Source organism: Coturnix japonica, chromosome 1, assembly GCF_054131305.1.
Source record: "Coturnix japonica strain WE chromosome 1, WE-NBRP24, whole genome shotgun sequence".
Taxonomy (NCBI): Eukaryota; Metazoa; Chordata; class Aves; order Galliformes; family Phasianidae; genus Coturnix; species Coturnix japonica.
In genome coordinates, this window is record NC_140663.1 from 77,087,803 (window position 1) to 77,115,035 (window position 27,233).

The 27,233-nt window shown below is 39.6% G+C and overlaps 2 protein-coding genes across 3 annotated transcripts in view; one reads left to right on the forward strand and one right to left on the reverse strand.

Annotated features, from left to right (window-relative positions):
- COL8A1 (collagen type VIII alpha 1 chain) overlaps positions 1-8,007 on the reverse strand; it is an 82,689-nt gene extending 74,682 nt beyond the window's left edge. Inside the window, exon 1 of one of the 2 annotated variants that reach the window (XM_015876563.3) lies at positions 7,843-8,007. The gene's annotated coding sequence lies outside the window, so the exon portion shown is untranslated. The remainder of the gene's footprint in view (positions 1-7,842) is intronic. The other variant, XM_085525377.1, reaches the window with a different exon arrangement.
- LOC146762537 (uncharacterized) overlaps positions 1-27,233 on the forward strand; it is a 168,104-nt gene that overhangs the window by 44,071 nt on the left and 96,800 nt on the right. The window contains exon 3 of the mRNA XM_085525802.1: positions 1,929-2,041. Within this exon, the coding sequence (XP_085381928.1) occupies positions 1,929-2,041 (113 nt within the window). The remainder of the gene's footprint in view (positions 1-1,928; positions 2,042-27,233) is intronic.

The following is a 27,233-nucleotide window of genomic DNA, read 5'->3' on the forward strand; positions in this document are numbered from 1 at the left end:
ACAGACTTTTTGTATTGCGTTCTTGAGAGTATTCGACATACGAGTGACAGATGTGATGTTGAAAATAGGGGGTTTCAAAAGGAGAATAAAAAATATTCATTGCAAGTTAATTCTGAACTCAGTGAAAGGCAGTTTTTGTGTTCAAAATTTGAATCTAAGAGCCATCTTGTTCTGTCTGTGGAACAGAGCTGTGCCTTGAGAGCCATGTGCCAAAAAGAACAAGTTGGTTAGGTTTTAGATACTGCTTGCAGCTTGTTTTAGCCTGCTCTCCTGCAACCAAAAGGCAGTGCTTGTGACATTAGAAAAGCAGAGCAGAGTGGATTTCCTTTAAACTAAAGCTTTAAAGTCATCTGGTAAATTTATACCAGTACAAAAATAAAAACTTTACTGCTGGAAAATGAATCTTTAATCAAATATCAGGCTTAGATGCTGACATACACTTTTATTACTGGGATATTATGAACGAAATTTTTAGCTGTGGCTGGTAATGCAAGCTTAGAGAGTAATCCTAAAATGCTTTCTGTGTTCCCTGAGGTAATGCGTTATGCTCAGATCCCCAAAGATAATAGTAGCCTGTAGGAGTTCCTGAAAGCAAGAACCAAGAAAGCACCTCTACAGTGACAACTTGGGTTGTACTGCATAGGCCTCCTAATGTCAGCACAGGACTCCTAATGCCAGCTGTACTGGCTGGGGATGGCAGACTGCAGGGATTCCTGTAACTGGCATGGAGCATCCAGCTACTGTAGAACTCTTCAGTGGGAAACAGAAGCTGCTGCTACAGATGTGCATACAGCCAAACAGTTCAGACATCTCTCCACTCAGACTTGCAAGCAGCTTGTCTGCACAGTGGGAACTCGGTTCATCACCAATACCTTCATTCTTCACTGGAGCCTATTTCTGGAGCTATTTTTTGAGGATGGCCAGAGTAAGATGGGACAATCCTTTTGATGTATCATCAGTTCATTTAGGGAATTAACAAATAAACAGGGTAGGTCCTGTGTGCCGATGCTCAGCTCGTGAGTTCTAAATTACATAAGCACTGAGCCTTGTCCAGTAACCTACAGCAGCACCTCACCAATCATACCCACAAGTATTACAGTCTCAAAATACCTCCAAGGGGAGCCTAATAGTGATTACAGGCATTTTTGAAAGCTCAGCTGGATTTTGCTAAGCTCTGCCCACTCTCAGCAAAAATCTTTTGATTCATTGGAAGGTTGTGCTCTGTTTGAGAGCTCTATTTTTTACTTTATTTTTTACCCCCTTTGAGTTGACCAGAATTTGGCTTTGGCCCTTTAAATCCTCCTTCCTATCAGTTCAGCAACCGCAGAGGCAGTTTGTTACTGAAAAGAAATCTAAGAATCAGTTTTGGCCAGCATTGTCTTGGAAAGTTCACTTTATTAACATGCTTTTGGTTTTATTTCAAAAACACTTTGACAAGCACTGACATTTTTGGAACCAGTAAAGCACAAGAGACTTAGTCCTAAAGGCCTAACTTTGCATTTTTCTGCAGCGAACAATGTGATGTGCTACTATGGTAAATTCAATTCAAGCCACTGACTGAAAGCAAATAAGTACTGAGTGTTGTCTTTTTTTCCTTCATTTTCTAAAATACATTATGTGCAACTGCTAGTGCTTGTGGGGTGTATTTGCTTAACCACTCTTAGCTTATTTGCTTTTTATCCACAGTACAGGTGACAGATATCAGTGTTGGCAACATAAATTTCTCCTGCAAGCCTGCTTTTATTTCTCAACTTTGACCTAAATTAACTACTTTCTGACTTATTTTTTGCTGAGCTTTGCCAAGAGAGGTCCCAGTTGTGTGTTTTATATTAATGTCCATCATCTGAGAGTTGGACTAAGTTCACCTTATTCTTTTGCTGGGAAATATATGAACACTTTCTTCTCCTTTTTTCTTTTTTTTCCTAAAGGCAAACTGAAGGAAAAGTTCTGCTCTCTGAGCTACATAAAAGATCCTTGTTCTGATATTCCACATTCACTGGAGCTCTGCATGTGGTGGGAAGAATGGAGGACCAGAACAGAGGTAAGCCCTTTGCTGGCATAAACAGACTTGACTGCTAGTTTTTTCAGTGGTAAGCTGATTGCATTTGGTTTGAGCATTCCCGGGCCCAGAGCTGTGCCATCATCATTCTGTCCCACTGAAAATTATATCAAGTAAATGATATTTCAGCGACTGTATTGCATTTTATGTATATATACTGTTGCTTCACCTCTTAACACTGAATCGTGTTAGAATGTTGATTTGCTTTGCAACTCCTCAGTGTACCATATGGCCACTTCTTACTCTGAAATAAGGACAGAGCAGTATCTTGGTCTAGAAAAAGAGGTTCCTTTTATAGTTAGCAGGAAACATGCTGCAGATGTTTCAAAAATCTGACTTTTAAAATACATTTGTTTTCTAGTATGTCAGACTGTTAGTTCTGACTCATTCCGATTTCATAGTATAGATTTGTGTATCCTATACATTGCTATGAGAAGTTTCCAGGAGTTGAAGTGAAGTTGGCTACCTGACTCAGGAAATTCTCGTTTTTAGTGGTATAGATGTTTATTTAAAATAAAAAAAATCCCTCTTAAGTTTGCAATATACTTTAGTTTTTCCATTTCAGTTTTGTTTCAGAGAAGCTGCATAAATTACACACCCTGTTTCTCCAGTTGCATAACCAGAATATGTAGGCCTTTCCTTAAGAGAGTGGAAAAGATCGATATAGCTTATTTTTGTGGTTTTCCGTTGTTGTTGTTGGGTTTTCTTTTCTTTCTCTGTGGTCTTCTTAATACCTCTTCTTTCCTTCTTTCTTTCCAATTAGAGTGTTCTTGCTATGAATATTTGTGATAACTGACCAGACATCTCTAAACTGAACGTAATGAGCACAGGTGTTCTTGTCCCAAAGAGGTGGAAAAATCAAGGAGTGAACCTGAATGTAGAGCATGACACATAACAGAATGATGCTCTTGCTTCATAATATTAAGAATGGTGTAGCTGCTAGGATGCTTGTGGAAAGCTTCTTACCTCCCAGGAACTCCATATTATTTTTGAGTGCCCTCATGTTGAACTCAGTATAGTTTCTGATGAGACCCTATGAAGAATGATGTCCACATACGTGCATAGACACCACAGTCATCAGTTTACCGCATGCACATAGCACTGGGAATAGAACTTAAGACCTTCGCCTCCGCAAACACAGCTGCTCATCTGGCTGTGGGCTTTGTAGCCAGCAGAGGGAACTGATAAACACTCTCATAGGGCTTCTTTATATATTATTTCTAACCAAAAGAGGGCACTGATTCTCACTCACTCCATTACATGTCACCCCTCAGCAATTTCACCTGCCATCCAAGAAGCAAGAGACTTATATTTGTCTTGCCTTTGCTACAAAATGTGGGCTTGCATGAAGATTTAATAATCAAAAGATGTCCCTAGACTGCACAGTGGTATTAATCTCCTGCGGTGCAATTATGAGACATTAAGTTCATTACAAATCAAGACAATTACAGAAACACATCCAACATTTCAGGAGTATGGGGAGACCAAGCACAATTGCTTACTGATGTGTCCAAAGAATAGGCACAGTTATTGCACAAGACCCACAAAAGGCTTCAGAATCAGGACTCATCATTATCTTTTTAAACTCGTAACTTTTGCCGAAGCAAAATTCTTTTAGCATAAAGAATAGATCTCACTTCCTTCTGGAGGGAAAGCTATAAAAAGGAAATATACATTTGCTAGGATTTCATGTCAGTGAAGAGGTAAAAGTAAGAAACTTCTGCACAGTTGAATACAGATATTTGTTGGTTTTAATCAAAGACAGAACAAGCCATCACTATGCTTTTGTCTTTTCTTGTTCCTCACTGCAGTAACTCCACTGAAAACCAGTGCTCTTTTAGAAATATGACACCAGTGAAAAAAAAACAATTATCTCTCTGGAGAAGGAAGGAATCCATGTGCTAGGGTAATTGAAAGGCCAAAAGAGTAAGGGCAGATACGGGGATATATTTAAAGCTCAGCAATAAAACGTAATCCTTCCTCCCCTGAGATATATAACAGGACATAGAGTGAACGGGCTGAAAACGCTGTGTTGCAGGTTTTCTCACTTACTTACAACAACTGTCCTACTTCTACTGCAGGTAATACTATGTCAAGTAATCTTCCCCCCACACCCCCAACTAATTTTCCAGTTGCCTCTTGAGCAGTGCAAGCTTTGTGGTAACTTTCCATGTAGAGGAATGATAGACAAGACCTCCAGAAGCAAGTAGGGCACTTACTTCAGAAATCAAGCATAAGCATGTGTTAATTGTATTTATTTATTGATAATGCAACATTCACAAGACCAGTCTTGTGTTACCAAGACCGCACTGTTATAGTCAGGTGTTGTTGCCTATTCTGGTCCATGGCAGTGAACCTCTGCTTGCTCATTCTGACAAGAGTGGGCTAGTCTCAGGTAACCATAGAAGATAAGAAAGGGGAGGTCATTTGATTATTTATTTGTTTCTGTATCTATTTCCCCTCCAAGGATGACTTTCAAATCCTGGTAAGGGGGTTGCAAATGATTTCAAAGGAAGATCCAAAGTGTTAGGATTGAATTACCTCTGTTAAGAAGTGGCACTGAAATCCTCCCTGCTGTTCTGCAAATGTTCTTTGTCTGCAAAGACAGATCAGCTGCAAAGGGGTGTACTTTATAAGGCTGAATTCAAAATGAAGCTTGGGATTAAAGTACTGGACTGGAACCCTTAAGAGCTAAATCTGACTCTGTTCTGCAATGAATTTCCACTGTGACCATGAGCCAAACAGTCCATGTATTTATATAGATGGGCATCGCTTTCAGCGCTATTTATTTCCATGGAAACAACATCAGTTACAAAGAACACATTTACACTATTTCATAAAGCAAAGTCTCAGATACAAAATATCATTTTTCAACATATTTGCCAGCATTAGTTGTGCATTTTTGCTAGTGATGAACAGGAGCTTTCATGACACACTCGTAACTATATGAACCAGTGGAGGTGTTGATCTACTCTAACTGTTGCCGCTACTGAAACACACCATCACCTCACATCCACCGTTTGGACTCCATAAATGTTCAGCAAGTGTCGATTAATGACAATGGGTGCCATTTTATTTCCACACGGAAGAATTTAATGATACACCTTTGCTTTATCCACACCCCCACGCCAGATGCCATTTTCTCCAACTGTACCACTGCTGTCATCTGTCACACAGCGACAACATGTAAGGGAATGCTGGTGGGAAGGTTTAATTTCTACTGCAATACCACCAACATTCACCTCTGATGTTACGTACAACATAAAATAAAGACGGTGCTTTTGGGGATAGCCCTCAGAGTATCAGAATGGCCAGAGGAAACATATCTCTGCATCACAAAGAGGCAGTGAAAATAAATCAGTGTAGAACAGAATGTCTCAGAGCCAGTGGAAACAGCAGGCCACTGACTAAGTAGTTCAGCCTTCACAGGTATAACTTTTTCAGACATCTAGCCTAGCATTTGTAACAGCAGTAGGAATTATGCTAGTAATTTCACTGGGCATTTGTGCCCTAAAGGAACACCAGAATAAAACAACAACTCTCAAATGCCACCACCAAGAGAAGTGGCTGAGAATGCCTTCTGAACAATTGGATGGTCTGTAGTAGAAAATAAATAAATAAATAAATTCAATATTGTGGTCATCACTCAAGAAAAATATATATATCTGAATTCCTTTTTCTCCCACTGACTCTCTTTTACTTCTGATTGTGGTTATAGGCTTATTTTAAAGTGATGATGTTTTTATCTTACTATCAGTACGTTTTGATTTTAAAATAGGAGTTTCAGATGAGCACATGAGTCAATAAAGGCATTTCTAGATACCTAAGTACTCCAGGAGATAAGCTGGTTACAGTTTCCCTTCACTCCCTGCTGCCAAATGATGCTCAGCTGAATGATCTATTCAGCCTAACAGAGAAATTGCTCAGAGGAGATTCTGATCTAAATTAGATACATTCCTTTCAGTGGAGTTTTCCTAATATGCCCTGCAATCCATTTTTGAAATGCCAAAACATCACATTTCACAGCAGGCTTTAATAAAAGGTATTTTGCTATATACACATTTCTTGTGGCAAATGCATTTTTAATTATTTTTTTTTTTCATTGAAAAAAAAATGCTCCAATAGGAGTTTATTTATCTGTTAAAGTTCTGTATGAAAGTGGAGGCTTCACTGCCAGATTTTAGATGCAAATTCTATATGCTTTGCACTTAGAATCACATATCTGTGCTTTACAAGAGGGGCACTTTTAGTAGATGGAAGGGGGGTTTACTATAAAAATCCAGTGTTAACTAAGGAATAAAATTTGGTTGCTTAAAGACAGAATACCTGTTATAGGAATAGAATTCAATGATTTTGCTCATGTTTTCTATAGGCAACTTGCATGGATTACCTGGATGCAAATGTAGTTTTCCTGTAATCCTGCTGTAGAAAGCACTGTACTTTGTTTTGAATAGTTACTTTTTTTTTTTTTTTTTAAAGCAAAGTTACTTATGTAATCTTCCAGGCAAGTAGCTGAAGGCAATGTTTTCTTTTCTCCATTAGATACAACAAATAACATGTAAAATAAAGAGAAGAAACTCTTACAGTATGCAGGAAAAGGTCTTTTGAGGAGAGTTCTGCTGATATTATACAGAGTTGTAGCTTTAAAAATTTCAGCTACTGTGAGTACAGATATGCATGGAGATAATTCTTTCTTCAGAGAAATGTTTGGCTTTCAAAAAGGAAACTACCTGAACAGCAGAGTGAATTACATATAATATAAACAAACTATTTACAGTCAGCATGCACTGCTTGCATTCAGTAGTTCATGCTCTCTCATCCCTGAGCACTGTAGAAGCATTCTACAATGAGGATTTATTTCTGCGATGGAGTTTCTTTAAGCAGGTGACTGTTAAAAGCGCACTGACACAACGTAAGAACACTACTCAGTAATAGATTCATCTCTGAGAGGATGATACATGAACAGAGGGGAGGGCAAACACGGTTTTGAAAGCACTTATGTTTTACTGTTTCAACTATTCAGCAGCTGTCTGCATGAGACAGTTAACTACTCCTTCCTGTGGCATTAGAAATACCTACGTGGGCAACCTTGATAAAATGCAATTCAAATTGATTAACAGATTTCATAGACAGAAGAAGTCTGTTCCAAGAAGCAGAATTTTGCTTGTGGAACATGTCCTTTAAGCATATTTGACACCATATAGCAAACTCCATTAGCCTTATTACTGTGCTCCCGTGGGAGCCTAAGTTCAATGATATGTTTTTTTTAAAGGGCAGTGAAACCTGTGAAGGTGCACTTCATTCGCAAAACTGTCTCAGCCTGCCTCGTATATAACAACAGTTATAGTACTAAAAAGATCCTTTCTTGAGTCAGCACTTTGACTTATCACTAAGCTATTTTTTTTTTTCCTTCAAACCTAAGGCAGCTCTAAAGTGTACTTTTTTTTTCCCCCAATAACTTCGACTGGACTGAGACTACTGAGAGAAGTAATACATAGTTAGGAGTGGCCAGGGGATACTAATCTCTTCAAAAAGCCATCAGAAAGGGAGAGAAGACCATTTCTCAGCCACACAGTGTTTCCCAGCAAGGTCTGTTTTTATTTCATTGCCACAACAACAGATTGTTACTAACTTAACTGTCAGATGACACTGCATCTTAAAAAAAATAAAAAGCAAAGCACCCTGCCAGCACCACCCAGTAAGGCAGTGCTAGAGTTCGTTCACATTAAGACTTCCTCACGATAGCTGGTTAGAACAGAAACCTGAAGCAGCAGTAACCTTACCTTGAGTGCACAAGATCCAAGGAGAGAAGATCACTGGTTCAAAACAGTGGAGGGCTGAGAAAGTGCTCTGATCAGCTGCTGGTAGCATGCACTTGGCTTTTATGTGCAGGTGGGAGGAGCTGCTCCCTACGGTAGGTGGGCAGTAAGGACAGCAGGCAGACAGCCTTCAGAAGGCACTGCACAGTAGGATTTTGCTCTTTGGGGACGGAAGGAGGGGGGAAAAGCATGCTGAATGGCATTCACAGGAGAAACAGTGTTGGATTTACTGGTTTGTTTTCAAATAGTTTAGTTAACTGAAGATTTTCTACTGTGTTTGTTTCTGTGATTCTGGTGCATTATTCTGGTTACAGTTATAATGCTACTAGGTCTCAGTCTTTTGGAAAGATTTTTAACTCGGTAGCAATCGTAGATAGTAACACAAAGTAGTTATCAGAAGGGCTTGTGTTTCTCTTTCTGAAAAGGAATAACTATGAATAAACAGCTTGCTTTATATTCAAAGCATCTATTTGATCACGGCTCTGGAACCCCTTCTATGTTTCTCTCGTGCACTGCTACCCAGCTTTTCCTTAATGCAGCTGTAACTTGTTCCATCTACACACTAACTTTATGTTCAGTTTAGTGGTTTTATTGTTCTGTGTGTCTGAGTTCTAAACAATTTTCCCAACTGGTATTCTCAAAAGGCAAATGTAGCCAGAAAGACAAACCAGTAGGAATACACATTCCTGGTGGTTTCTTTATAAAATTATTCATTGTTCATTTTAACTCATTCATTGCTTTTAGGGCATGGGAGAATGGGTGGCACAGCATCCAGATATGGGCTCCAGGAGGTAAAACAAACAGTTGTACCTGTCTGGAATACACTGATTCTGTATTTGCACTAATATCTGAATGAGACATTTGGACTCTTGTTGGTGTTATTTACCATAATCCGTGAGTAATGTCTGTGTCATTTTGGAACATGTGTGAGTGGAGAAAGCCATAAAGTTAGAACAGGGAGAGGAGAAAAGTGGTATGAAATCAAGGGAGAGGCTAGAGGTACATCCTGCTTTACAATCTGGGCAAGACCAGGAGGAAAACAAATGGCAATCTGAATTTACAGAGCAAGACTGTAGTGAATGCAATGGAGAATGAATCACAGAATCACAGAATCACAGAATTATCAAGGTTGGGAAAGACCTAGAAGATCATCTAGTCCAACCATTACCAATACTTCCAGGCTAAATCATATTCCTCAGCACCACATCCAAGCATTTCTTGAACACTCCCATGGTCAGTGACTCCACCACCTCCCTGGGCAGCGCATTCCAATGCCTGACTACTCTTTCCGAAAATTAATACTTCCTAATGTCCAGCCTGAATCTCCCCTGATGCAGCTTAAAACCATTCCCTCTAGTTCTATCACTGATTACATGAGAGAAGAGTCCAACCCCCAGCTCACTACAACCCCCCTTCAGGAAATTATAGAGAGCTATAAGGTCTCCCCTGAGCCTCCTCTTCTCCAGGCTGAACAATCCCAGCTCCCTCAGCCGCTCCTCATAAGGCCTGTGGCCTGTGCTCCAGACCCCTCACCAGCTTCGTAGCCCTCCTCTGAACACTCTGAAGTGTAATATATGCCGCTTCTTGCACTAAAGGGCCAAAGTAATCACTGTCTGAAGAGTTATGAGATGCTTATAGAACCCTGACACTTCTGTCAACATCCTGAATTTGTTCTTAGTGGTGGACGCTTGTGTCCATTTTCTGTGATCTGATTATATTATTATTATTATATTATTATCAGTCTAACTAGGTATCAAGTCCTGGGACATTTATGCTGGGAATGCAGATTAATTCTTAATACAGACGCAGGTTGAAATTCACATTATTAGTTTTCTTCTCCTTTTCTCTAGATTATAATAAGCATTTTTGAAAAAAAGAGACATAGAATGGGTAAGGTTAGAAGGGACCTCAAGGATCACCATGCTCCAATGCCCTTCTGCAGGCAGGGCCACCAACCCCATTTAATACCAGGCTGCCCAGGACACCATCCAACCTGGCTTTGAACACCTCCAGGGGCAGGGCATCCACAGCCTCTCTGAGCATCCTGTGCAAGGAGCACTGAATGAGTTGACCAGGCTTGCATGTAATTCCATTTGGTTTTGTCTACCTACAAATCACTTGTATATCAGTGTTAGGTGGTAGAAATAGCTGCATAACCGTAATGATGCAGACTGAGAATATTAACTGACTTGTTAAGCTGCTAAGTTTTGCTAAGGTTTCTGTAGTATCTGGTGACTGTTGGACTGGACAACCATGTTCTTGCAACTAATTACCAACAAAAATTATGTTAATTATTCCTGCAGTACTCAATGGATTTTTATAGTTCTTATGAAGAGATGAGCTCTCTGAAGAGATTACAGTATGATTTTAGGAAGGCTACATTAAGTAATGACAACAGGAATAGGGTTATAAAGGGTGTAAGTGATAGCAATAAGGTTATGCAATAATTAGTTCGGGCATGGGCAGTTTGTGATGCTTTGATAGATTAAATAATGCACATAAACTGGAATTATACTCACCTAACATCTGGTTGGTTATGAGCTTACTGAAATATAGGTCAAGATTTTCAGAAATTAGAGAGTAAAATATATACCTAAGTCTTTATTTAATGACTAACTGTTACTGTCTCAAAATTGCTGGCCTTTCTCCACATCCCCTTTGGAATCAATGGATACTTATTTTAAGCTCAATACCTTCTGAAGGTCAGCCTACTTTTTTCTTGGAAACAAAAACATAAATGTAGAGAATTATCTGTAGAATTATTTTATTTAACCTTCTGACTCTTATCTTCAGATGCTAAGTACCACTTTTCAAAAGTGAGTCAATACTCAAGTGAACTCATATGCCATTGGCTGTGCACAGATGATTACACATCCTGCTGTATGCAGACTGAGGGGTAAACTTACCTTTTAGTACTTACAGAAGAGAAGAAACAAACAAGTTTTTCTTTTGTTCTCTCCTTCAGGCAACGTTAAAGCACTTTACAAATATTAAATTTAAATAGATGAAAAGTATCAGACTGTGTTAATGATTGTTAAAGCACTACCACGGTATAATTATATGGAAGATTACCTGATAAGACTAGAATGTTAGGTATAGTCATGTATTTACCTAGTCACTGCACTGCATTGCTCGTCTACCAACGAGATTTACCAAAAGCTCGGTTGGAAATTTGATTTAGTTTGTCACGTGAATAAGTAGATTTCAGGGCATACTTCCAGGCTAGACAGTATCATCAGTGTGGACGTGTCTTGTCTCTGTGACCAAGAAAAACGTTCAGCCTGTCTAAAATGGTTATACCCTATCTATTTCTTAAAAGCAAAGTTATCCTTCCACGAGTACTTTCAGTGGTGTAGTCCTCTTGCTCAATTCTTATTCTAAAATGTCCAGATTGGTTTACTATTCATTTCCAAGAATCGCTTGGAGTAGCCCATGCTTTTAGCACATCCAAAATCCATATAATGCACTCACTTTATTTTATAATAAGCGTATTATTTTTGTACAAAATGGAACTGCTACCTTGGGAATCAGCTTTGTGAAAGTGCCTTAAACTTGGGAAGAGTGTTTTACCATGCTTTTGGGAACTGTGCATGCTCAGCTAAGAAATACTTTGTGGTGGTTCAGAGAGCAAGACCATCTGGCATAATTCAGCTGACCTTTTTGTTGTGGCTCCACACAGAGCTCTGTGCAAAGTCTCTTGAAATACATTTAAATTCATTTGGGAACTCTGAACTCTTCCAAGAAGGGTTGGAGTGCCCTGACATTTTCTTATCATTTAGCAAACTTGGCAATGATCCTATAAAAGAATTCCCCCAGGCAGCCTTTGCAGCTTTCTTATGGCATAAGTGTTACTACATAGAATATTGGTATAGCCAACAGTATCCCTAGAGCACATTACGATTATGAGACTGATTACAGCTTGCTAGTGGGGACACTTAGGTGATCTGGCTACAAACTGTTTTATGGCATTCCAATGTAGGATGCAAAATCAGGATACATTTTTTAAGTGCGGGTCTTGCATTCTAGATAAGCATACAGCAAGGCCTGAGTGTGAGTATGGAAGCAGCACCTGCCAACCTCAACCAGTGTTTTCACCTGCTTGGCAGACGTAATCACATAACCTGATTGAGACAGAATTAAGAAAACTGGAAAGAGTTGATGCAGAACACTCTCTAGCCATAACTGACATCATTCTGAATGTGTCTTACCTGTTTAGCATTGAATCCATGAGTGATAAGGGAATGCAGACCAACAATGTTATTATTAGATCAATCCACCCAGCTTACCATTGTTTGTGTTGTTCATGTCCTGTATTTACTGACTTCCTATGTCTGAGGGTCAGCTCTGGGGCTTCCATTGGGAGACACTAGCTGATTTTCATGCTCATCATATCATTTTGATAAATGAAAAAGAAATGCTTATTAGAAAAAGAATGATTATTGTCTTGGCAATGTTTGCTTAGACTGTCTACTTTTCAGAAGGTGTATGATATAACATAAGCTAGGTTAAACATATGAGGGTTGGAAACGTACTGGTTGGGGTGAGTTTATGCAGAAAACATGGGACAGTCTTGATACACAGCAAACTGAATGTGAGACAGCAGTGGGCACTGGCAGCAAAGAAGGCCAGCGCTACCTTGAGCTACAGGAGCAGGAGCATAGCCAGTAGCTTGAGAGAAGTGATCATCCCCTTGTACTCAGTGCTCACTGGACTACATTTAGAATACTATGTTTGATATTGAGCCTCCTGATGTAAAAAAGATATCAGTGAACTGGAGTGAGTCCAGAGGGGTCACAGCACTTGATCTGTGAGAAGAGACTGCAGAAGCAGGGCTTATTCAGCTTGGCCAACAATTGGCTTGGAGAGAACATAAGAAACAATGGTCCCCAGGTACCTATGGAAGGTTTATTGAGAAGGTGGAGTAGATCTCTTTGCAGTGATGCATGATAGAAAGACAGTAGACAGAGCAGGTTGCTTGGTGAGGCTGTGCAGCCTCCATCCTTGGAGATTTTCAAGAACCAACTGGACAAAGCCCTGAGCAGCCTGTTCTGACCTCATGGCTGACCCAGCCTCAGGGAGGGCATTAGACCAGAGGCCTCTTGAGCTCCTTTCCAAATGAAACGAATATGTGGTCCTATGCTATTGGACAGTAATACTAAGACTTCTCACCTGATACTGTGGAAATGTTCAGATTAGTTGATCTTCAGTTCACCTGCACTTAAGAAACTGAGGCACTGACCCAGAGTACGATCAAAGTTGATAAAGTGACCATGTATTTAAACAGTGGGTGTGTACGTTTCTGAAAAAGAACACATTGCAAATGAAGGTCTTAACTTTCAGCGTATGATTGGGGATTAAATAAGACTTTTCTTCAGTTCCACCAGAACGTGCTTGGTGGCAGTATTATGCATTCTGTGTGTAGATTTTGAGTATTTTTCTTTTAAATACGTTTCCTGAAAGTTTATTTAATGAAGCCAAGTGGCATGCATTTTGGCTGTAATATATATTCTTTTAAATCTCTTTGCCAAAAGTTTATATAGCGTTTTTATTTTATTTTATTTTAGGAAGCTAATTTGTGCTCTGTTTCAAATGAAATATAGCATCCTGGGGAAAACATGTTTCTGATCAGAGGAAATATTTGCTACACTGACAGTGAGATTAACAATGGATTGAAACACAATTTGAATTAAATGTTGGTGTTTTCTATTCCAGCTCTACTACACAGAACTTGAGCCTTATTTCATAGATATCGCTTACTTTGTCCCTATAGAATTCATAAGTTTTGAAATGACAAACATTTTTTGCTACCTTGATTATATCATTAATATATTCTTTCTCCCTCTGCACAAAACAAACCTTCCTGCTGAGACAGGATTAAATTATCTTTGTGAAGCTGCCTAGTATTATTACCATTAAACCATAGGAACCTGAGTCCAAATATCTTAACAGTTTTGGTGTTTTTTTTCCCCCTGAAAATATGTGTATTTGGTCATTTTTGAAATTAATTTTGAAAACTGATTAATGTTTTGAAACTTAAAATATCCCTAATTGTTCTGGAAAGGGACGGTTTTCAGAGGACACCAGAAGCACATTGTAATAATGACACACACTTTGTTCAAATTGCATAATGTTTTAGTGCTGGAGCAGACAGTATTATTTGTGCACAGAATACCGTGTCAAGGAATAAGGTCAGCTTCGGCTCTCAGTTGTGCTGTTGTACCGCTGTACACAGATATGACTGGTGGTGCTCATAAGATTTCAGTGGATTTGCTTTTCATTCCTTTAGTCTCTTTTTCAGGTTTCTTGCTTTGCTGTAATAGATCGGAGTGTGGTCTGTGAACTGTCTAGCAAAGACACTCAGCTTGATGCCATTTGCAAGTGTTTCATCAGTTCCATTATTTTTACTATATATAAAGTTGCAGACAGTCTTATATCTTTTGATCTTTGCTTCTTAGTTTAGTGCTTCCATTACTCTTTTCTAGTGCAGACCTTAAACCATGCTAATTTGTTCACAGGAACCAAAAGAGTTTACAAAACAACAAACCCACAACAAAGTACTTCAATGAATATCCAAAAGAGCAATAAACTCTGCAAGCAAGTATTGAGTTCACACTAACATGATGATTAAGACAACGTCTGAGTGATCTGTTCAGCTTGTAGTTCAGATTTGTCATGGAAAACCACTGAAATCATTACCACTGGGCAACAACTAGACTGAAAGAAATTCTAGTATGAATTAAAAGCTTTCCATCACTCTTGGTGGAAAAATACCAAACTCAAGTAAATTTCAATAATCCTAATTATTTTTTTTCAAAGTATCAGCGTATCACTGAGTAAAACATTGCTTACCAGCATGTTCCTCAGGAGGTGGAAAGGAATATAGAATGAGTGCTTCATGACACATTGGCACTTTTTGCATGCATTCCCAATTGGTAGTTGGCACTTCTGCTCTTTTTTTTTTTTTTGGTTTATGTTTCATCAGGAAAAAGCTCTTTTCAGTATTGAAAACACTAAAGGGAAGGAGTGTGTAGAAAATGATCTTTTCTATGTATTATATTCTGGACAGTCAAAGGCATTTTCCTAACTGTAGAAATTCTGTTAGACAGCTCCTTAGAGTTTAAAATAATCTCCTTGGTTTAACTTGTCTCCTTGCACATCATGGGTTCATTCTTGGTGTGTTCATCTGCTCCTACTGAAACTGGAGGAGTTAGATAAATGTTGGCTTTTTTAAAATTTAAATCCATTCTAAGCTTTAACAGCCTTTTGCTAATGCACTGTAATGCTGTGAGTTATACTAGATGAAAGAGTGACGAGAGAGTAAGCTCACCACCTACTCAAAAAGGGCCTTTTGCTTTTATGATGATGGTAGTAAACTTGGTTTTTATTTGTGTGCACCTGCTGGGTAGACTTCAGTGGCAACACAACAACCTGCAGAAAGGGCTTTCCTCTTCTCTGATCTCCCTTTGGCCTAGACATTGTGTGGAACAGTTTAGCAGGACAAGGGGAAATGGTTTTAAGTTAAAAGAGGGAAGATTTAGGTTGGATGTTAGGGGGAAGTTCTTCACTAGGAGAGTGGTTAGGCCCTGGAACAGGCTGCCCAGGGAGGTTGTGGATGCCCCGTCCTTGGAGGTGTTCAAGGCCAGGTTGGACGGGGCCCTGGGCAACCTGATCTAGTAAATGTGTATGTTTGGTGGCCCTGCCAGGCAGGGGGTTGGAACTACATGATCCTTGAGGTCCCTTCCAACCCAGGTCATTCTGTGATTCTGTGATTCTGTAGTGAAAGAGAAACATACTGTATGTGATTAATTAGAGAATTCTTCTCCTAGTGCAGACTGGTTGTAGTACTGTCAGAGAGATGAAGCATCCAGAACTGTCACAGCTTTGTAGCAGGAATGTGCCTCCTCTATTCTGTAAGTAGGTGAGTGGTACTGCTAGTACAGACACTACATTCTCCTGTGGGAGATTCATAGACCTCTGCTGTGAGTCACTGAGCTAACAGTGCAGCGTTCTTGTACCAGAATACTTTTAGACTGTTTATCAAACTACTTCAACTACCACTTTCCAAGCCAGAGCTCAGCGTTATAAATTTTTTAATTTATAGAGAGGTTGACATTGTTTTATTTCTGTGAGTGCTCAGTTCAGACTTATTTTAGACAAGGACAGCAACTCTGCTAGCTAGGATCTGTCACTCACCCAGCTGCACCAAGAAAAGGCAGGCTGAAATACTGAAGGTTCTCTAGGCGTAGCATGTTCTGTGAAAGCCTTTCTGCTCAATCCAGATGCACAGGCACTTCGTATCTTAAAACATTTGTTTCTATTTGTGTTGGACTGGATGGAGTGTCCAAGCATTACTTTTTCTCAAACAGTTTCATGTTTATGTGTTACTGTTAACATTTGAATAAGCACAAAGCCAAAAGCGTTTTGTCTCACAGAACTCAGATGAAGTTTATGCCAACTAAGGAAGCATTTAAAAAAAAATATAAGAATGGAATCAGCTGCATGTAGCTCCTTTGGGCTTCTCAGTCCCACTTATAGAAGAATTTTTCCCCAAAGATGATTAGAAACGAGGTATCAGACATACACCACTGACTGTGCAGAAAAGTTGGCTGTTCTGCAAGTCAGCTGCTGTTTGGCAAATCATACCTGCACGTACTTGACATGCAGCAGACAGAGGTACCTGAATAGTGTTCTGTTCAGGGTAGAGGACTTTGGTGTAAAATGCTGACCAACTTGTTATCCTGTATTTGTATGTACGTGCCATTGCTTATCGCACGGTACCTGATAAATCCTATCTATCCATTCCAGAGAAATTCCGGGTGTATGTTCTTGTCCAGTCTCTGGTTTGGATAGCTCACTACAGACAGAGATACTTGCATATACCATCTGATTCAGGAACAATGAGAACAGATTAATAGCCTTTCTCACAGGATTCTATACCTTTCTGGTGACAGAGGAAATACTGTGGCTACAGCTTTTCTCAGGCTTTTATGATGTGTGGTTTTGGATGACAAGGACATTGTCTCATGTACTTATTGATTTGGAATCTTCAGCTGGTTTTCTACAGAACTTTTCATTAAGAACATTTTCATATTAGTTGATTTTTTTTTTCCTTACTCTTATTTTTTCATCCATTTTTAATGCAGAAGAATCAGAGGCCAGTCATGATCAATGGTTGATTTGGAAGTAAAATAGGAGAGCAGTTATATTTAAAAGTGCCATTTTAAAATACCTGCACTACCCATACTGGCTTTAGAAGTAAGATCAAGGATATTCACTGAACAAAAATACCAGACTTCTACAGTACCCCAAATAACATTTCATGGCATAACATCTTCCCCTTTCCTAAAGACACCTGAAAATGAATTATATTATGTATGAAGAAGGAATCTATGACTTTTTATGTAAGAATATGAGTTTTTGAGTACCATTTACGTATAATTATTTAAAGGCGGTGTGCGTATTTAAAAGTATGCACTGACATATGTAGCTGTCCTATACAGGATTGATGGGGAATGACTTCATAGTGAGTTATGAAAGAGATGGCACATCATTCCTGGTAATCTACATCCCCCTTTATCAATGTTAGAGATCCTGGTATTCCATAGATGGTGTCATAGATGGAAACAACTACATTACACTGCACTTGCAGGAGAGAAGCCAGAAAATATTTATTGATATAATTTGGAAGCAATGTAGTAATTTAACTGAGCTTAATTGTAAATAAAGCGGTGACATAACAAGATTCAAGAAGGTAGGATACACTTGATTAATTACTGCATAGTGGGTAGGGAAAACCCACACATATAGGAGACTCTTCTGTTGGGACACATCATTTAGAATGGATACCCCTGCTTTCTAAACTAGAACAGCAGAGGTAAGGAGCCTAGGTGTGACTGGGTCCCAGACATGGTCCCAGGCTTGGTCAACAGTTTATGCTGAAGGGATAATATATACACAATCAATCTAAGATATAATCTTAGTGAAGCTAAAAAAAAAACAACACCTTTCAGTCAGTCTAGGATATGATCTTACAAAGCCAAGAAAGCCTAAAACAACTATTAGTTACTTACAGAGAATCTGTGTTAGCAAGACATCTTGATGTCAAAGTGAACTCTGCACAGGCATTATCTCAAGAGGCATCCCTGCTCAATGGGAGACTCTGTCAGGCAGCCTGCAGCCATGCAAAAGAGCTTAGGGGGCTCTTCGGCTGCTCGCTGTTTATGGGCTAAGACCTTTGGCACATAGTCATAAGTTGTTTCTTTAGGTACATACTCAGTTGGTCCTCAACTGTTGAACCAACGTCTGCTTTCAGTTCTTTTAGCCTCCCCTAGTTTGAGACAGATCTGTGGTTGTTACCAGTACTGTTGCTTATCATTGTCTTCCTGTGCAAGGCTTTCTGTGTTAGGCCAGTCTAAAGGAAGAAATTGAGGGAAGTAGACAGGAGGGGCTGGGGAAGCACACCACTATAGGTGGAATGTAGAATCATAGAATCATTAAGGCTAGAAAAGACCACTAAGATCACCTAGTCCAGCAGTCAGCCCATCACCATCATGCCCACTAGCCATGTCCCTCAGTGAAACATCTACGTGTTTCTTGAAAACCTCCAGGAACCTCCCTGGGCAGCCTGTTCAAATACCTCGTGACTCTTTCTGAGAAGAAATCTCCTCATATCCAGCCTGAAACTTCTCTGGCTCAGCTAAGACCATCACCTCTCATCCTATCGCTAATTACCTGAGAGAAGAGGCTAACACCCACCTTACTACAACCTCCTTCCAGGGTGTTGTAGAGAGCATCTGAATTTCTGCATCTTTTACACATGCAGATATTCATACTTTGCCCAGTGCTGAGAAGTCCAGCTTCAGACATCTCACTTCTAGAAAGATTCAGATTAATTGCAGAGGATTCAGAACACAGCAAGAAGAATGATCAGAGCCCTGTGGCTTTTGACTTCCAAGGAAGAAGGAGAGTGTGGACTTCTTGGTTGAAAGAAAATATATAGAGGGAACATTAACTATCATCACAAGCATGTGAAAGGGCATTGCAGAGAGGAAGAGGCAAACAAATAAAATCAAAATTTGGAGCAACAAATAGGAAAGTTTGCTATCTTTTTTTTTTTTTTTTTTAAAATTATTATTATTTGAAGAAGGATCTCAACTAGTCTGCTTATTTACATTGGAACATTTGTGCAGCCAACTTTAAAGACTTCTGTGTTGCACTGGGAGTTATCCAGACAGTGTGTGAATCACTATCAAGCACTTGAAATGATGGATCACATGCTCTGAATAGCAAGTACTTGAAGACCTTTTTCACTGAAAAAAAAATAAAATAATGGCGTGCATGAAGTCCATGAAGTGGAGCATGGTCACGTAAAAAAGAGTTAAATAATTTGGAATGTTCGAAGTCTTTGCAGTGATTTTGAATAATTCTGAATGCTTGAAGTCTGTTCAGTGATTGATTCTGACCTTAAGCAGGCTAAGTTATTCCTATATGCTGTCCAGCCGCATTCAATATTTATTTTCACTTCTGAATCATTCAGTATTTATTTTCACTTCTGAATCATTCAGAATTACTGATTCCAGGTTTCCCCCTATACTCAATCCTTATGTTTCAGATTATTTCCTCTACTAGTACAAGCTCACATTAATCTTTTTTAAACATAAATGGTTATTTTGTGCTGATGTTTCCAGTCTCCGTGTCTACATATTTCTCACTCCTTGTTCATGGAGTTGTTAATAAAGAGCTTTAATGAGTGTTGCTTGGAAAAAGAAAAATGTACAATCTTTCCCAAATTATATCTTAACGTATTTCAAAACCATTAACATGATCTTTCAGTGTCAGCTCAGTCCCACATAACCGGGAAACAAACAAAATATTGGTGTGATTTTAAAGTAACCCTTTCCAACTTGTCAGCCTCCTTCCTCTCCCTGGAACATCTTCAATAGACATAACCCACCCTCCCCTTCCAAAATCCAGTCAGTATCTGCAGAACATTTCTAGAGTTCTAGGTAATCAGTTTAATTCTAATGATGTTATACTGCTGCTTTTAATTAGAGAAGAAAACCTGCTTAGCGTATGAGTCCCGTGTCTTTATAAGTAGTGTGATGACTTTCAGTAGATAAAGGGAATACTGTGAAGCTAGGGCCATCACACATGACACTCAGGATTGTGAAGAATCCAAGTGTAAAGTGGGAATTCAGCATCAATATCAGAAGATAGTAAGCAATTAAAAAATAAAAACAAAAGTTGCTGCATTTGTCTCTGAAATACACCCAGTACTTGGTCATTTTGTAAATGATAAGCTGCTGCAGCTACAGTTACTGTGTGTGTGTTTGATTGCTTGTAGACATCTCTTAGCAGTTCAGTAGAATAGTGCATGCTGTAGGCTTGTTAGGACTAGTAATGGGAAAGAACAAATCTAGCTTATCAATGAACATGCAATGTTCATAACTGAATGTCACCAATTTACATAAAAATCTATAAGGGCAGTTTATGTCTTTAATAGAAACAGTTCTTCACAGGCTGGAAGAAAGGTTCACTCAAAATAAAAGGATAAGAAGCTGGGAAGTATGGCAACACAGAAGAATGGAAGCAGAATCTGTTGTTAAGAGAGAACAGAAGAAATACAGGGAGAAATGTTGGTGATTCCAATGGTGCATCCATCCATTTGTTTTACCTCAGTCTCTCCTTCCCTCTATCATTTTTGCTCTCACTTTCTCTCTCATGTAAGCTGTGAAGATGTCTGGCCATATAAATATATCTGAGAATACAAAATAAAGTCTCATTATGACACAAGCCACTTTCAAGTATTTTATGAATGGTCTCTCCCCATGGGCTGATGTGAATGTTCAAATGTTTGTTCTATTGTTCTTTCACATTGTGTTTGAGCAATTGTTTGGATGACCATGGAGTACAACCTAATCCTGCAGTGCTACCTGTTGCTTGGGGTCCCACTTATTTGCCTAAGTAAAAATTAAAGCTCTAAGAAGGCATTTGTAACGTTAAGACTCGCAGAGCTCAGTTTACCCCAGCGAGCTTCTAGCACATCATACATACTTCTGAAACAGATTTTGTTTTTTCTAAGTGCTTTTAACTTTTCATGCTTACTATCAGAGCCACCTAAAGCATTTGGATTTGAACAACTATGCCTCATACTTCTGTTGTAGGAGAGACAATGCAGAGCAGACAATTTTCTTGTGATGGTTCTGATTTTATAGATCTCTATTATACCCACCCTCAGCTATCTTTTTACTATGGGCCTCATTCACTGTGCACTGCTGTTTAGGTGAAGCCTCTTAGTCTGCAAACCAAAAGGCAAAGTGCCTACTAGTATCCACAACTACCCACCTTGTGAAATGGCCTGTGTCATCTATTCTGACTTCAACCCAAAGTTCCTGCTTATACACAGCAATGTGTAACGAGGCCTGACTTAAGGTAGGGGTAGTGGAAATGCTAAGTCACAGCTTCAACCAGTGATTGACCACCTGGTAGGAAGGCAGGACCAACCCATCTGAGCTCAGGTGCACTGCTTGCACCTGATTGACTGGAAGGGGTGGAGGAAGAAGGATTCACTCCTTCCTAGATCTCACGTATGTGTTGGCAGTGGAGACAAGGGTATCTTTCTGGAGATTCCTATGGGCCTGAGGTTTCCTGAAGGTAAGTAGCCTCTTTTCCTTATTTCTGTGCCTATGGCTGTTGCATTTTAGCAAATCCTCATTTGCTTCAGCCTGTGATCTTGCTGTTCTGCTGTCATTGCTGCGCTTCCTATTGTGTTACACTTGGCTAGCCAGCCAGGAGAACCATTGAGTATTAGACTATGAAGGAGTGTAGACTTCAACCATCATCAATCAGTTGTCTCATGTATTGTCAGTTGTATGTTTTGCCTGCTACAATGTACAGTGTTGTGGTGTACTGGATCACTGTCTTAGAAAGGGCTTACCTTGTTTAGTCAGTGGTTCATGCTGTGAAGTGGTGGAGTGTAGTGGAAGTGCTGGGTCATGGCTTGAAGCAATGATTAAACACCTGGTAGGAAGAGAGGGCCAACTCAGGGGAGCTCAGGTGCATGCAGTGTACCTGATTGACCAGACCTCATTTAAAGGATGGCAGTGGAGGCAAGGGTCTCTCTTTGGGGTTCTCTGTGTACCTGAGGCCCTCTGAAGGTGGTTTTTTTTGCCATATTTTTGTGCTTATGGCTGTTGTGTCTGAGCAAATCCTGCTTTGCTGCAGTCTGAGGTCTTGCTGCTCTGCTGTCACTGTTGTACTTCCTGTTGTATTACAGTAGGGTACCAGCTGACAAAGCAAACACTGAGTTGATTAATTTCTACAAATTTAAACTTGTATGTTACTGAAAGGGCTTGTAGACTAAGAAATTCAGTGCAGGACTGGCATTCCTGACCAGCAGGCAGAAGGAGGACTGTGTTGATAAATTTACTGTAAAAATAAGTATACATAAAAATACACACATGTGAGCGCATAGTGTAAGAAAAGCTTTGGCAAGAGCCTTAAAAATGTGTTTAAGGAATGCTTACTGTAAGGAAAAATATTGCTGTGAGCACTGTTAAGTCAATGAGTATTTGTGAGAGTCAAAGCCACATGGTCTTCTGTCTGTTTTGGGCATTTGTGGAGTTCCTTTCACAGCTGTAGCACAGTTACACCTAGATATGGATGCTTGTTGTTGAGTCTGAACCACAGAATTGATCATGTAAGGGAATGATATTCAGGAGCAAAATAATATTGTTAGTAAGGGAGACTGATGTAATATTGTGGCACAGTTACCAAATAAACAGTGCTGTAGGCTTTTGAGTGTACCCTTCCTTCTTGCTTGTCCTTGCTTTGGGCAGAACCACATGTCCCAGTTGCTGTGGGACTGGGGATAGTGGGGCAGCTGTTCCCTGTCCTTATTTCCCATTTGTGTTGGCTTTGTCAGTTTGGCACCTATGAGTACCTTTGCTGTAGGAAACATAGGCCTCTAACTAAAGAACCACTTCCAGGAAATTGGAAATGGTCTTTATCTGTTTGCCATGTATAAGACAAAGGCTACAAAGAATAAGACATTCATATGCCTGTATCTGTTTTGTGCCTTCAGTTTCCTTGCCTGCCCTATAAGTTCTTTTCAGCTTCCACATTATGAGATGGAACACAATGTTGCTCTTATGTATAGTTCTCCAAGACTGATTCCTCTCTGTGTGATAGGGTCATTTTCCTAGCCCCAGTACAAGTGGCCGGAGGAAAAAAATACAAAAATATTTTTGTGTCTGAATGCCAGAAGTATCACCAAAAGGAAGCCTTGGGATTACTGTTCTTGCAGAAAGGCTTGCTAGTCACTCTTTCTTTTAGTCAAGAAATAGGAGAATTTTTACTCTTGTGTTGGTCTAAAAGCCTACAAAGGAAGGATTTCCAGGTGATGTTTATAAAACACTAGAGAGGACGGAATGGCACCCTTAGATGACTCTTGAAAGCTGTTGCCTTTAATAAGATAAATTTGAATTTTGTTGTATGTGACTGTAACTGGGGCTCCGTGCTTTGTGTGCCAGAGCAGTGATGTGCTGCAATACCTGTGCATTCTGTCCAGGGAACCACAAGTGCTTTTCAGGGTCATGTGAATGACTTAAAAGTGGCTTGGTCAGATTGTGGAACTTCCTTCTTGTCGTACAGAATTGTAATATAGCGATTGATGTGGAAGGGATCTGTTTCTCTGGGCAACTTCTCTCTTGATAGCTGGGTGTCTTTGCATGCAGGCTGCTTCTGTGTGCAGTAAACCTCCTGTACATGAACAGATCCATAATGCTACTATCCAACTATACATACAGGAGTGACGTGGTAGGTGCAAAGCTGTTTGTGATGGATAAGATATAGTCTGGATTGTTTGACAGTTGTCTTCAAAAGTTGTGCCTCCTCTTACGAAAACAAATCCTGTAATTCTTAGATAATACAAAAGGTCATTATTAGGGTTTATCTGCCAACTCAGATTTTGAAGACATGCCTGTATGTACGATAAGTGAGAGGGAAAGCAATTTTTTTCTGAAGTGACAAGTGACAACACCTCCTTTTTTTTAGTCCAGTTTCCCAGGGATGTCTTGTCCAAGTGGCCTCACACTTTCCCAAAATATTTTGCTCTGGCTACAGACCAAACACAAGAACTGAAGGCAGAAAATATTTCTTTTCAAGAAAGACTGAAAGGCATCTCTGGGGAGGAGGAGAAGACTTTTCAAGCTTATTGTGTATATATATATATATATATTATACTGTATGGTAGATAACATTGTTTTATTTAGCTCCTAGGGCTGGAAATTGTGATTAACATTGTGTTACAAATGTAAGTGATCTTTATAAGATATATAATCTATACATTATATGTATAATACACAGGGAATATCAGATACAAAGGATTAGTGGTATGGCAGGTATTTCCCCAGTTAGATTATGACAGTATTGTCCTCTCCTCCTTAGTGGAGAAGGTGGAGGGATGTGGCACTGGTCTGGGCTTGCTGGCCTCATTGCTCTTACATGGAAACAGCATCTGGTCCAGTAAACAGCATAGGGTGGTGTGGCTCTTTCATTTGCATTGTTTAGATGCCTTTTCTGACTGGCTGTCAATAAAGCCAATTTCGCCACCCTCAGTGAGCATAGGTTGCATCTATTGCTTATTCCAGAAACTTCTACAATAGCAGCAACCTCTGAATGGAAATGAGCCAGGGGAGAAAGTGAGGTTCTTAGATTTTGTTTTTAATCTTACAGAAATGCCTGGATGCCTAAGATCAAGCCCTCTTCTTTCTTGGCCTTATACAAAAAACATAGTATGAAACAGCGTATCCCCTGGGAGAATTAAAATCTTAACAGACTTTGTAATCTCTGTCTGAGAGCATAGCAATTGAACTCTTCTCCGTGGGAGATTTGCTACAGAATGAAATAATACCACCACCTCCCAGCCACTGTTGTGCTCTTCTCTTGCAGTTAAAGATGAGTGAAAGGAAGGATGTAGTTAAGCTGAAAAAGCAACTTATTGCTAGCTACTGGCAGAGATGAAGATGAGTAACAGCATTTAGGGATTTCTCTTAATAAAATACTGGCTGATGATGAAACTTTCTGTCACTGGACGATGTGTAGCCCCCACATATCTGCAGCATTAATCTTAAATAGGAACAAAATAATCCTTTGGGTCTGTTGCTGGATCTCAAGTTGAAGATTGGTTTTTAGAAGATCAAGAGCCAATGGAAAGCAAATGGGAGCCAAGCTTCTTTGCTTGGATTTTCTTTGCCTTTAAGGGTTAGATTTGCTGTGACCCGTGGCTTTGCTTGAATGGTGTTTTGTGGCCCTTTCCTACTTGTGGAGGGAAAGACAGGCAAATCCTGCTGTCAGTCACAGCCTGCTCTTCTGAGACACTACACAAGTGAATATTCAGCAACTTTACAGTCAGACTGTTGCAGGTGTGTACTGTAGGACATGGAAATGAGTAACGCAGTCCACATACTTAACAACAGTTTTCTCATATAAGCATTCATTGGACTCAATTGAAAATGATGGTGCAAATGGAGCAGAAGGGACTTAGTCCTTCTGGTTACAAAGGAGATTGCATTTGTTGAGCCTGTGGTGTGTATATGTTGTTGCTTACAGTAATTTATTTCATGTTTAAATATGCATTCTGCTAAAATGTATAACATATATAATGTATGTATCTGAGCTCCTGCCAACACAATTTGTTATGAATCACTCATGCTCTGATAGACACAAGCTATTTGCCACTTAAATTTCCCACAGATGTTATCGTCAGATTTGGTGATGCCCTAATTTGGGCATTGGTATCATTTTCCTTTTTTAATGAAGGAATTGTTTAGAAAAGGGGTTAAGCCAGAGGTGGTTTTATTTTTTTTTCCTCATGCTCTGCTGAGGCAGCTGTATAAGGTGTGTAACTCACAAGAAGCGCTGAAGTGCCACCAAGCATGGGTGGCAAATGATGCTAGTGCAATTAATTTCTAAGGCCTTCCACTTCTTTTTAAGGCATAAGGAAGTGGGTGTGGGCATGTCACTTACTTGAAAACTGATTACAGACTGAAGTAGGCATGGTGATGTATTTGGCAGATTTAAATATCTTACCTGGAAAGCTTTAGCAGTTGTAAGGTATCACTATGGCACTATGCTACAGGAGAACCAGCATCAGCTGACAGCAGCAGGGGGCATCAAGGTTTTTTCTTTTCCAGCAGAGGTAGGCAGTGGTTAAACATTCTCCGTTTCCCTCAAATGGCCTATCTGGGAAGTATCTGAGCTCTCTGCCATTGCTGGTGGGTTAATTCTCTCGGGTGTAGCTTAAAGTAAGGATCATGTCAGATACAGTGAAAGTAAATGGCATTTTTCACTCTGCTGTCAGTTGAATGAATGATATCTGTTCAGCTAAATGCTGGTAGCCATGGAGAAAAGCAGCAGCTAATTGAAAGAAACAAAAAGGAATACACATGGGTCTTTTTTGTTAGACAAACTAGTTTTGTCCAAGAAAGTAAAAGGCATGTGGGAGCTTTTTTCTTCTCACTTTGAGATGGTTACAATTATAAAATATGGTTCAATTAACTATTTATTTCCACTGTAAGAAATTGCTTTAGGGCGTGGTAGTCTCCAAATGCACGAGTGACACCCAGGAATGTAATTATTGCTGTCTTTCAAAACTTCTCCTTTGGTGTTTTCTACCACTGCATGTGCTTTTCTTGGGAGCAGGGACTAAAAGCTGCCAAAGGCATCCAGCTTCTCTGACAGCTTTGTGCTTCTCAGTCTGGTGCTGCACACCCGATGTGGGGTTTTTCTGAGCCCTGGGTGTGAGGCAAGAGAGCAAATATTTGTGCCATTAGATAGAAACTAGGAGAGGAGGAGTAACTTGCCAAACAACTCAGTGGAATCCTTTCATCTCGGGAGCTCTTGCATGGCTTGTGGATCTGAATGTTGATGCCTGGACACTGCTCTTCTCCAGAAAGGAATAAGTGAAATTAAAATGGATCAGGAAAAACATCTTGGTCAGAACTGTGTTCAAAAAATGTTGAATGGGAACATTTCATAAGTATGGGCTGGTATAGGTCAAGGTTTTTGGCCAAAATAAATGCTTGAGGAAAAGCAACAGGAAAAAAATGGTAGTCTGAATTCTAGTAAATAAAACATTTTGAAATTAATTGCTTCAAATGTAAAAGACAAATTAAGTTTTAAAGTATGTTTCCAAAAACGCTGTCATTCAGAACACCATTCTCATTAGACCTAAACAAAAAAGAAATTAAACACATCATCCCTTTTGGTTGTCTGAAAACAAAAACAACATCTTCAGATTTTCTTTCTGTACCTTTCTGTCACTTTCAAACCACAGGTCAGGTGTTTGCACAGCT